This window comes from Hippoglossus stenolepis, chromosome 13 (assembly GCF_022539355.2).
Source record: "Hippoglossus stenolepis isolate QCI-W04-F060 chromosome 13, HSTE1.2, whole genome shotgun sequence".
NCBI classification, from domain to species: Eukaryota; Metazoa; Chordata; class Actinopteri; order Pleuronectiformes; family Pleuronectidae; genus Hippoglossus; species Hippoglossus stenolepis.
In genome coordinates this window covers 20,509,600-20,521,968 of record NC_061495.1, presented here as the reverse complement: position 1 = coordinate 20,521,968, position 12,369 = coordinate 20,509,600, and the positions used below count along the sequence as shown (strand labels likewise).

The window sequence follows — 12,369 nt, the reverse complement described above, 5'->3', positions numbered from 1 at the left end:
ATTTGTTTGTTTGTTTGAAAGCAGGACTGCGCAAACACTACATTTTGGCACGGATCATGATAAAAGGGCAGATCCAGGAAGTATTTTTCACTTGAGTGGTTTTTTTTCAAAAAAATCAGGCACATTTAAAGGTTCAGTGTGTAGAATGTTCAGTGTGTGACATCTAGTGGTGAAGTTGCGTGTTGCAGGTGAATACTCCTCACCCTCCCCTTCCAAACATGAAAAAGAACCTGTGGAAGCCTTCAGTTGTCATATAAACTCCAAAGCTGTTTAGTTTGGGCTACTGTAAAAAACACAGCGGCCTCTGTAGAGAGTACCTGCTCTAGATGTAAATATAAAGTTATGGAATATGAATGTGAAATAAAATGAAAACTATGAAAGTTATAAGAAAAACATCTGCGTTGACATAAAACACAGAAAACGCTGCCTGGATTAAAGCCACATTTTTAACCCAGTGGGCTCATATGATTAATTTGGCAAGGCACATTATTATCTGACAGTGACAAGTTTCTTCTTTAACCTCTATTCTTGTAAAAACTGTTTTGTTCTTCCTCTAACTATAACATGAGTTTCCATAAAATAACAGAGACAAGACTTAATTGATTTTCTCTTTATTTGCAATAAAAAATAGGTAGAAGAGCTCCCTTTACAAATATACAAGGGAAATGCAGCACATTGTGAACACTGCTCCTGTGTGGAGAGCCAGCAACTGCAGTGAAGTCACAAACTTTTGGAAGGACAGAATCATACAGAGGAACGGTGCATTTTCCTGCACGCTGGTAATGCAATACAACCACAGGCGTCCTACAATCACAGCCTAACCCGTTTTAATTTAATCATGTGATTTTATTTACTTAATCATGATTTTATAAAATTTAATGACTTGCAAAAGGTATTAAATTTGAGCCATCAACAACCTCCAGATGTTAAAAGCACACGAGAACATTCTTGTGAACAAATGAGTTTCCCACGAATCCCACCAGAACAAATCTTTGTGCAAAGATGTTTTAAATGCTTTAACTCTTTCATCATTCACATCCTTATTTACATCTTCTTCCTGTATTGTTCAGTGGGTACGAGCTGCGATGGGCCCTTGCACAGGATACAAACACAAAACTGATACAAACTGATAAAAACACAGCTCTACAGCGCCACAGGTGGCAAAAATCTCCTAATGGTACCTGCGATCCAATCGCCACATAACATTTTTGTTATCAGTTCACGACTGTGGAACATTTGACTCATTTTTTCAAAGTTTACAGTTGAGTTTTTGAACACTTCTAAGTGCTCTGGAGCTGTAAAATATTCATGTTCGCTGTTTAACCCAAGTAAACGGGATTGAGCCAATAAAGGCAAGGAAATAAACAGCAAACAATGCCAGGTCAAAATATTTCTTTTATCACATCTGCTTCGCAAACTTTTTCATAGCAAGGAAAATGATTCAGCATGTTTGTCAGGCCTCAGGGACACACAAACACACACTGTGTTCTGGTAAGAAAAGCATTGATTCTATAACTATTTGTTCACAGGGAAACCCCACAGGACAACTTCACAAACAGGAATTGCATTACAGCGTGCGTCCAAATGCACCGAGACAGAGAGAGATCGAAGTAGAGAGAAAAGAGAGGTTGAAACGTTTCTTAAATAAAACATTAAAAAGGCCTCCAAGTTACATTGATATACATACAAATCACCCAACTTAAAAGTTCACCATACACGTACACATAAGGGCATTTCAGAGGGAGAAACTGAAAAAACTAAACCTATAACCAAGTTTGTATTTGAAGTCCAGAGAAATGCTACAATAGAACATTAAAGTTCCAGATCAAGTGGATCTGGAACGTCTGTGTGAGCCCTGACGTGCGTTTACTCTTCACTCATGTGTTGAACCTTCTGCAGAGACGAGAGGAGCATGATGTTGTAGAGTTGTACTTGTTCTTTTGGTGCGAGTATCACGGGCATGATCCCAATTCTGAACACACTGATTCTCATGGTGCCCGTTACTTTGTATGAGGTACACGCCCACTGCCAGGTGAAGCAGCAGATGTAAAGTTCCAGGTTTTATCATGAGTTTTGGCTCAGTCAGGAAGATTTCCAGAGAAGCAGCTGTTGCACTTACAGGATTGACACCTCACGTGAACCTCACCATGGACTATACAAATTTAGTAGGGAGGGAAAATAAAAAAAAGACAACCACTTCCTACAGGCAGACCAGTACATTCACTTGTTCATTACCATCATGCCGAGTGTTTTTGCTTCATGTTGCAGTAGGTGAGTTTTTGTATTGATTCCATACCTGTACAAGCAGTCGCACAGCCACACTGCAATGTGACAGGCCAGCGTCTGTTTCAGGTTGTGTGACATACTGCGGCATATGTTGGAAAAATCCCTTGCACCTGATCCTTTCCTTTTGACACTGTTTTAGTTGTGGTATAATGGTAAAAAAAAAAAAAAAGCATTTATAATGAGCTTTTCTTGTCGGCCCACCACTAAAAACGCTTTACAATGTACGGCTCACTCACCAATTCACACATTCTCACGATGACACAGCATCAGGAGCAGTTTGGGGTTCGGCATCTTGCTCAAGGACACCTCGTCAAACTCTGGAGGAGCCGCGGATGGAACCGCTCTACCTCCCGAGTAGGTCCGCCCAAAGTGCCCAATACATTTTTGTTCCTTCAGAACAGAGTCGAGCGAATCATCCAGAAGAGACCTAAATGGAAGTGACAGGGCTCAGCAGGATCGCTTTTACCCTGAACATAACAAGGTGAGAGGTCACTCCTTTAAAATGTTTGGTTGCTCAATACAGCCAGTTAGGTTGTTGGTTGGAGGATGAACAGATGGACAGTGGGAAGGGAACGCCATCATACAAGCATAACCGACCCTCCTTCATTCCCAACAGAAATGACTGTGACTTCAGTACATGTATGAATGACCAAATGACCAATGAATGACCAAATTAGTTTTTGAACTGCATAGAAGCCCAAGCATCCGGTCTGTCGGCTCAGCCATCACCGTGGCCTCTTGCGCGTGACAAAGATGAGGACCCTGCGGATGGCAATGAGTCGCTCCTTGAGGGAGGTCAGGGACAGGATGGTCAGCTGGGCTCTATTCTCCAGGGGAAGGACAGCAAGCAGCCACCAGCACCAGGCCGGACCGCTGGGACTGCCCTGCAGGGTAGAAAAAAAAGATACAAACAAAGAGACACAGAGCTGGTGAGTATACATTTTACCGGCACACAATCTGTTCACTGAACAGCCGACCAGGTTGAATATCTGCCAATTCCTGTTACTGGCCTATCGATCGGTGCATCCCTAGACAAAAATTAATATTTCACCTGCAGGATAGTCTGAGTTTTGTTGCTTCTTTCCATTGATTCTGTGTGTCAATAACTGTGGTTGATATTCAGTGCATCTTTAATGCAGGAACTAGGTTATGTTCTTTTTAGCCTTAGCAGAGAAGAAACACCAGAAAACCTTGGGCATCTGGGAGGATTTTTCAGTGAAAAATAACTATGCTTTTTTTATTTTTTAAAATCGGGGAATATGCTGGATAAAAATGTTCTTAGAAAGTTTTTTAGCATTTAAACAACCATCCTAAATTTCCCATCAACCCAACTAAAATGAAACAGAACTTTCCTTCCCCTCTTATACTACGTAATCTTATGTGATAAAGGAATCAGTGCAGTACAGTCAATATTGTTTGTTTTCAAACCTGTGGGTCAGGGTCTTTGCTGGGAAGGTGTCCGAAGTGGCTGAGTATCTGGCTCTTCATGTTGTCTTTCAGCGAGGTGAACCAGCCGTTGGCCTGGTCATACACAGAGTCGTGCAGCTTCACCAGCTCCACCAGCTCCTCTCCCTCCACCTGAATAGAAATAGAGATTGTATTTTAGTTTTTATAAAGCTGGTGGTGGGAGGAAAGGAAGCAAAGCTTGCTAAATTTCCAGTGACAATAAAACTCAAAGAACAATTTAAGGGCATATTTATTTACACATTCAACTTGGCCAAAAACTGCCTGATATCTGCTTGACAGCAGCATGATGGACAGTGTCTAAAAAAACCTCCACTGACAAACCTTTTTGTCTTCCAGGTACTCAATCTTAGCCGTGTTGTAACCATCTCTTTGGCCGTGGCTGAGGACTTTGAACCGTGACACACCGATGGTGTCCACCACTGAACGGCCATCAGGAAAGAACTTCACATCCCGAACCTGAAACACAATTTATCTTGTATTTACAATGATAGAATCTATTACTTGACCGCATACAGTAAAGTGACGTGAAAATCGGAGCGAGAAGGAAATAAGCAAATGTGCGTCATCCTGAACCAGCTACAGACATAAACATTCACCTGCAGCATGCAGCCGAAGTCGGCGAATCCTTTGAGCTCATCAGCTATGCACATGCCGAACTGCTTGGTACCAGTCTCCATGGAGCGGCGGATCATGAGGCGGTAGCGCGGTTCAAACACGTGCAACGGGCAGGGGACTGTGGGGAAGGCCATGGTGCACACAAAGACCGGCACTTCTTGTTTCAAGCTACAAGAAAGAGTGAAGATGTTGTTAAGACTTGGGTCCTTTGTGAGAATCTACAAATCTAAGAAAAAAATATTCCTAAAGGTTTTAGAGAAACTGACTTGGACAATTCCTTCATCTCCTCTTCATGGATTTTCTTCCTGTCATTCAGCTCGTCTCCTAGGTAACGCTGCAGCACTTCCTCCATCAGCAGGGTCTTGTTGTAACCCCTGGTGGCCAGATACTGCAACAACATCACAGAAACCATGAGTATACTATTTATGACATAGAAGGACTCCAAATACTTATTTTGATTATTGTGTAGTGAGTCAAGATTTTGTGTTTTCCTCTATAAATTCTTTGGTCAATGAAAAACAATCCAAAACCCTTATTGTATTACCAAAGACATCAAAGGAGCAAAATCTTACAATTAGGAGCCTGTGGTGGAATTGGTGAAAACCTATATAAAATGTGTGTGCGCACCTCAGCAAGGTTCTCCTTGCACAGGGGACAGTTGGGGTTGTGATCCATGCAGCGCTCCAGACACTTGAGGCAGAAGGTGTGTCCGCAGGGAGTGGCCACGGGCTCATAGAACAATCTGGAGGACAAACGACCGAAAGAGCACAGCTTTATTTTACCATACCACACCAGCCAGAAATCCTATTCAAATTTTTTTAGTTTTTAATATACTTTTGTTCCTAATTGTTGCCAAAATTTGTGACTATTGTGTTGGCATGCAGTTCATCTGTATGTGCAGTCACCTCATGCACAGTGAACACTCCATGTCTCCACTGTCCAACAGGTCAGCAGGAACAATCCTTCCTCCGCACACTGAGACCAATGTCTGCAAGCTGTTCACCTCATCTGCACAGAAAGCATTACATCAGGATTCACATTATAATTAGCATCTTATTTATTATCTACATGATTTCTACATCAAACTGCGGCAAATACTGAATAGAAGTAAATTTAAGTAGAACTTGTGACAGTTAAAGTAATCAAATTGTATTCAGTGATCAGTGTGTATTTTTTAATTAAACTCAGATTCTCCAACCTGGTCTGAGCTGTTTGGAGGGGGGGTTGAAGGTTTCTGATGGTACATCACTGCTGTGTTTCCTCTTAAGGCCACTAGGGGACGCCGGTAGTGCAGCCAGAACGTCGGCAAGGCTCTTAGTGCAGCCTTCCCTTGCAGCGGGGTCCGATTTACCGGGTGTCACAATGGAAAGTCTGGAGGATGAGTTGTCCACTGGAGCATGTTTTGTCACACTGATCTCTGAGTCCTGAAGAAAGACACAGACAGAGCGATTAGAGCTGGAGTATGTCAGAGCGGAGCTATTACAGAGTGATGATCCATTTGACAGCGATCTGTGTTGGTGTGTGACCAATGTTTCAGGAAACAATAAATTAGATATTTGATATAAACTGAGATGAACCTTCTGACAAAAACACACCAGCATCTCAAATAAAATCTATTTTCCCCCGAGGCCACGTTTACGCTAATTGTCCAAATAAGAATATCGCCCTTCACTAATTGTGAACAGTGTTTTCAGATCTGAGGTCTTAATAACATAATAACTGTTATTATAAAAGCAGGTAACACAGTCTTGTTAACAGCAGTTTAAATTTACTGCCTAAACACAGTGTTGGCGATAAATCGACAGAAAATAAATAGTAGTATACATGGCTTGGCAACATTTTATTTAAATTTGATCTTCTCAATAATTCCTTAAGTAATTTAGAAATATATCCCTTCTTCAACGATGCTTCCATTAGTGTGTCTCTGTGCGTGCAGTTACCTGTGAGGAGGAGACCGGTCTCTGTGTGAGAGGCCTCAGGGACCTGAGCAAGGCGGGGGGTTTGATGAGGCGGCTGGCCAACCCTCCCTGCAGAGGATGCAGTGGCGTCGGCATGTCCTCATTCTCAAACACGGAGGAGAAGAGCTCACTAAGGACCTGTGGTTGGAAATAGATGAAGACATTAGATTAATGCCTCAAATATTACCATAAACTACTGATTATTGCCCTAACAATGAGTATTTATGTGTTAGTATCAGATAGATGTATATAAACTGCCTTTTATATCATTGGATGCATCAGGTTATTGTTGGAAATACAGTCTGAGCTCGGACGCTGCATGACAATATTAGATTTAAGATGTTTTGGGATTCGATGAGATTCAGTATATTCATATCTCAGGTACATAAATGAGCATCTTCTCGTACCTTCTGAGCCTCCAGTTTGACTTTGGTCCAGTCTGGCTTCAGCGCCAGACATATGAAGTATTCCTGCAAGGCTTCGTCGTTCCGGTCTGCTTTCCTGAGTGCACTGGCTTTCAGATAGTGAGCCTGAAATCAACAAAAGGTCAGTGAGTTTGATTGGGACAATCAAGTATTTTGTTCTACTTGAAAAATAACCTCAATGCTGCAATCTGTTCTCAGCAACTGGGGATTTTTACAAGACATGTTGTGTTATCAGTGATCTTATTTCTTTTTATAAACAATTTGATTTGGACTTCAAACTAAATATCACCCATTGAGAAGCATGTTTTGATGATATCTGCGTGTAAAGGGCTCATTTTAGATCACTTGCATCATTAATGGGCACAACAGCAAAGAACACTAAATAAATTAATACAAACGCCAAAAATAAGAAGACAATCATTTGTGTTAGATAAGAATATGACCCTAACCCTAAACATAGTGAAATAATAACGTCACATTTTTCAAGAGAATTAGCAATATTTAACAATATGAAAAAAAATCTTCTTGATATAAATTTGGCCGTATCCTTTAATTATATAAAGCTAATTGATTCTGACCGGCAGCTTCATTTCAAACCCATGTCTCACCTTGGTCCAGAGAGGTTTTGTTCTACAGAGGCTGCTGGTGTCCTGCACTGCCTGGCTGAAGTTCCTCATCTCCATGTTCAACTCAGCCCGTTGAAACCGCAGTCGGCCTGAGGAGGGCACTGTACACCACAGGAAAGACAAACACAGGCGGTTTCAATGACTTCAGAGGACAATACTTTGACTCGCGTCCTGGAGACTTTAACCATATTATTTCTTCTTATATGCTTCTTCACATCAAACATATCATTTACATTAAGGTCAACACAACATGTGTTATGTCTTTGACCACACACACACACCATAAGGACGCTGGATAGGCCTGAAGGGGCTAGACGAATTTTTCTAGGTCTGGTAGAATTAGGGCAGACATATAAGACGTGACATAAGACCTCTGTCACGTGTTACAATGCTACAGAACGTATGTAGTGATGATAAGTTGTGACAAGTGACAACTGTTACTGTCCACTGACACAACTCAAATGTTTTTTGTTATACAACCGCCAAATAGGTTAGTATGTTACATTAGTGGACGACAGACTTGACTGATAGTCATAAAAAGTATAGTATGTATCCAGCTTTGACTTTTGGCGTGTTTTAACCCTGACTGTAATCATTGTTCTAATTCCTATGAACTACTTAGTTCCAGCTTTGTGATTATTTAAAAGAGGGACTTAATTTCCTGAGATTAATTTAAAGGAAAAAACATGGTTTGATTCTGGGGATTCTGTTCATTTTGTAACACAAGGTGTCGCCTCTTTAAACTCCCCATACTGCAAAAGGCTGAAAAGAAACAAGAGACTTCTGAAGGAGTTTAGATGCTGTCACTGTTGCTGTTATGCACTTTTGGTAAACGACATGTTTAAGTTTGGGTCTGTTTGCATTGTCTCATGGTTGTATTTATAAGAGTGCTTTAAACTTGATTGAAGATGGTCACCTTGTGTGCAGAAAATGAAGAAAGCAAATAATTGCAACACACTGAATGTGAGGAGAGTTAAATTATAGCTCATTGTACAAAATGAAACAGTTCATTTATTTTTGTTTTTAAATTTAATTTTCTGTCTTTTATTATTATCTAATAAAACTGAGTGTAATAATAAAAAAAAACGTAGGCTTTGCTTTACCATGGCTATACAGAAAAAAACCACTGTAGCCTCTTCCTCAGTATTGCACCTGTCTGTTGAGCTTTACCACACTCATTACATATTATCACCTTTATTGTGCAAGTGCAATGCATAAGATATGTGGCACACATAAGCATGGGAGTGGGGGGGAAATGCCTAAAAGGCACAGGTTGGATAACAGCTCCATTTCTGCTTATATCATGATCTCATTACACTCTGGCTGCATCCATATCAGAGGGCCTCCTGCTGTCTGTATTGAGAAAACACCAACTGACTGTACCAAAGCTGTGAAGGCACTCTGTCCTCCTGTTGCCCAGAGTGCTTCACAAGACAGAAGGCATGAATCAATATTGTTCCGGGGGAGAGAAAAATCTGAATAGACCCCGTTTTAACGCTCAAAATGCCACACTCGAGAGCGGAGTACAATCCCTTGCTATTAGATATGAATCTGCAATTTCTTAAAACATCATGAACGTGATCACCTGAGATAGCCAGGGGGGGCTGTGCCTTGTTTAACCCATTTAGTTAGGGCTACAGGAAATTACATTTTAATGTGACCCTAATATGAAGGGTAGAGGTGGGATAGGGTTGGTTCCACTTTCTCTGTGGATTCAAACTGCACCACATGAGACTTGCCCTGGCACTCGGTTAATGAAACACACCGGTTCTGACTATGAAATGAGCCAAGAGAAAAGAACATCCTGTATTTTGGGTCAGCTGGACCAGGGAGGCAGCTGCTTACAGTGACAAAAGCCTGAAATCTTGTAAAACAGTAGCTTAAAGTAAAAATGAAAAACAAAAGCTGTAGTTCTACTAAATTAGTCGAGAAGTGACAGTTCATCACTGTCTGTCTAACCTGGATATTACCCAACACAGCTTAACAGCCCTAGTAATAAGAGCACTGAGGATGAAGCCCTAACACAGTTAAGGAATGTGAGCATACAATAGGTAACCATTACGCAAATACATACAATATATATAATGGGGATTTAGTGGGAGGGTGTAATAACTAATGAAGTCCAGAAACACACATTCCGTCCCCATAACATTACAGTTCTGCAGAGTATAAATAGAAAACTCTGTGTGAATGTGGCAGTGGGAAGCAGAGGATCAAATGTGTGCTACTTAGGTAATGGGGGACGCCTCATATAACGCCTGACCTCGGTGCAGTCTAGATGGTAGGAGTGGCGCCACCTATGGGCAGCTACGGGAAGCTGGGCTGAGAAAAGTAGGTCAACTGTGCAAAACACTAGTTTTGATTTTAGCCAGTCACGTTCAACACAGACAAACATTAGTAGTAAATATCCTTGCACTGAGGCTTCTCTTACCTAGATCTACAGCAGCATCGTACTTCTCCAAGGCCTCCGAGAGGTTCTGCTTCTTCCACAGCACCTCACCCTCGATCCAAAACTTCCTGGCTCTGCTCTCAGTGGCAAACAGTTTATCCAACAGGCCGCTGAGAACCACGTTCAGTCGCCGGTCGTTTGGCAGTCCGTCTGTTTTGTGCAACGTCTGTTTGCATTGTGTACAGTCTTTGACAGTTTCGTCCTCTAGGCAGCGTTTACAGAAAGTGTGTCCGCACTCCACGGTGGTGGGCTCGTGGAGCAGACACTTGCAGAGGTGACATGAAAACAAGTCCAGGGCTTCATCCTCCTCACACTCCCCGTTACCTTCAAACCCATCCTCCTCGCCGCTGCTGCTGCTCCTTTTACCGTTTGTCGTCCCGGGGATGATCAGCTCTTTCTCCTGGAGAGTCCGGGCGATGGTTTCCACCAGGAAGGGGAGCTCCTCCGGCCGCAGTTTGCCAAGACTGGCCGCTGTGCAGTAGGGGTCCAGCGCCTCGGATATCCGTCCTGCGCGGGCCAGAGAGTCAGCCTTCCGTAGACACAAGCCTCTGTCCGGCTGCTGCAAGTCATACTGCAGGGAGCTGTAGATCTCCGCGGCCAGGTTAAAGTCCCCGGCCCGGTTAGCCTCCTCCGCCACCTCCAGCATCTCGGGGCAGATCCCCGCAGCCCCGGGGTTGGAGAGCGGGTGGACGAAAAGCTCGCCCTGGTGAGACCTGAATCCCGTCTCCATCTTCTTCTCCCAAGGGGGGGAAGAGTCACTGACAGTCCAACAAAAGCAGACCCAACTCCTCACGCTGACCCGAAATCATATCCGCAAAGTGGTCTTACTCTTGTTTAACGTGTCAAAACGAAGGCTCCGATTATGGCCGACTCTGCCTGCTGGACACTACGACTAGTCCCGAATCACACGACCTCAGCCTCGGTAAAATAGGACGCGTCTGTGTAACATCACCGGTCCCAAACACCCAGCGGTGCCTCAGCAGCAGTGCAGTTAGCAGGGAGCCATGACCTGACAACACCTGGTATGGCTCCCGGAAGGAGGGGTTATTTACAAACAGAGCTTATCAAACCTCTATCGCTCCTTCTTATCGACCTCATGAAGTCCTTCTCGTTAAAAACACAAACTTCCCCGAGTAGCGTCCTTTAATGATTGATCGATTCTACGACATATTTATAAATGTGGTGTTGAGCCAGCCGGTCAAATCCTCCGAGCTTAACGTTAGCAAGTAAGAAGCTTAATTCCCACTTGCTCTATAGCGCTACCTCGACGTCAAGCTAACTTAAACACCGCATACATGCCGTATTGAGGGTTTTAAAAACGTCATAGTTAATTAAAGTAGAAGATAAATTGTTTATATTTTACCTCGAGACCCCAAAACAGAGCGTCGTGGCTCAGCTGAGACTCAGCCGTTGTTTTTATGTAAGCAACCCCGGGAGCGCTAGCTAATGCTAACCGCGGCTTCGCGTCAGAACTCCCGCAAACGGACTCTTCCCGAGGCGATGTCCCCGAAAAACGCACCCGTCCTCAGGCTTCCAAGTGTGACTTCCTTCCGTTTAATGAGAAAACGAAGCCCCGGTGGGAGAGAAGCTAACAGTAATGGCATTTCATCATGGTCGCTAGCCAGTTAGCATCGGCTGATAAAAGGTTGTCGCTTCTTTGGACTGTACGCAATTCGCCGAAGCGGGTCATGTGACGCGCTCAGCGGCCTCCCATTGGCCCACTATATGGCTCACTTATATAAGGCAATGATATTGTATAAGCTCTCAGTGGCGACAGACTGGACGAGAGACAGAGAACTTTCCACAAAAACAAGCTCAGCTCCTGGTTTTAACAACACCTCACATGCGATGTAGAAACAAAATGCCTTCAGGTGCATGAAAGACACGTTCAAGTTCTGTATATGAGTGGAAGAATCTCTGTGGCAGCTGTAAACCCACACATCTGGCTGTGAAAGGGATTCGTTGTTTATGTAATGCTTTATATAAGCAGTGTCTCAGGTCAGAGTTATAAAGTGTTGACAGCACATCATAGTTCATACTTATCATTTCAGTCTAAACGAATAGAGAAGAATAATAACCTGGATTTCTCTCTCATGTAAATATTAGAAAAAGACCAATTCATGGTTTTTGATCCATGTCCTCAAAATTCCCAGAGAGGAAATGAGATGGGAATAAGAATGAGGTCGTGAGGCTGGGTTTGTCTCCAAACGTCTAAACTCACTCTGCGCATTCCACCGTCCATCATGAGACCGCCCTGTCACAAAGAAACCTGTGTCCCAGTTAGCATCAGTATCACAAACTTGTTTGATTTTTGCATGGGATGTTGATGGACACGACAACGCAACACACAATATAGAAAGATGAGCTATATGCAACTCAGAGACATTCAAATATTATTGTGGTTACACTCCAGGAACATCTCAGAATTTATGTAAAATGTGGTTCTTTAAGATTTCACAACTTATTAGAATGTAGACAAAATGCTGCAGTAAGCTACATAAATCTTCAGTGACTAAATATGTACTCATAGCATATATATATAT

The 12,369-nt window shown here is 42.8% G+C and overlaps 1 protein-coding gene across 2 annotated transcripts; it reads right to left on the bottom strand.

The window, feature by feature from the left end:
* Nucleotides 1-595: 595 nt before the first annotated feature.
* On the bottom strand, nt 596-11,514 carry lonrf2 (LON peptidase N-terminal domain and ring finger 2). Of its 2 annotated transcripts, XR_004698158.2 has the most exons (13): nt 9,809-11,514; nt 7,360-7,478; nt 6,734-6,856; nt 6,309-6,464; nt 5,567-5,792; nt 5,274-5,376; nt 4,996-5,110; nt 4,635-4,756; nt 4,350-4,536; nt 4,075-4,209; nt 3,715-3,864; nt 2,523-3,170; nt 596-2,416 (listed from the first exon to the last, which is right to left on the bottom strand). XR_004698158.2 is itself a non-coding variant. In XM_035174395.2 (12 exons), the coding sequence occupies exons 1-12, from the start codon at nt 10,554-10,556 to the stop codon at nt 3,012-3,014; spliced, it is 2,343 nt and encodes a 780-aa protein (XP_035030286.1). In that variant the 5' UTR covers nt 10,557-11,514; the 3' UTR covers nt 596-3,011. The 2 variants fall into 2 exon arrangements, 1 of the variants encoding a protein (XP_035030286.1); XM_035174395.2 differs by having other exon boundaries at nt 596-3,170.
* Between the last annotated feature and the right edge of the window lie 855 nt (nt 11,515-12,369).

Coding starts and splice junctions, on each gene's coding strand:
- lonrf2 (XM_035174395.2), bottom strand. CDS start 10,556: ATGGAGACGGGATTCAGGTCTCACCAGGGCGAGCTTTTCGTCCACCCG. Junction 4,537..4,634: donor GAGATGAAGGAATTGTCCAA/GTCAGTTTCTCT, acceptor TCTTTCTTGTAG/CTTGAAACAAGAAGTGCCGG. Junction 3,171..3,714: donor GCAAAGACCCTGACCCACAG/GTTTGAAAACAA, acceptor TCTACCCTGCAG/GGCAGTCCCAGCGGTCCGGC.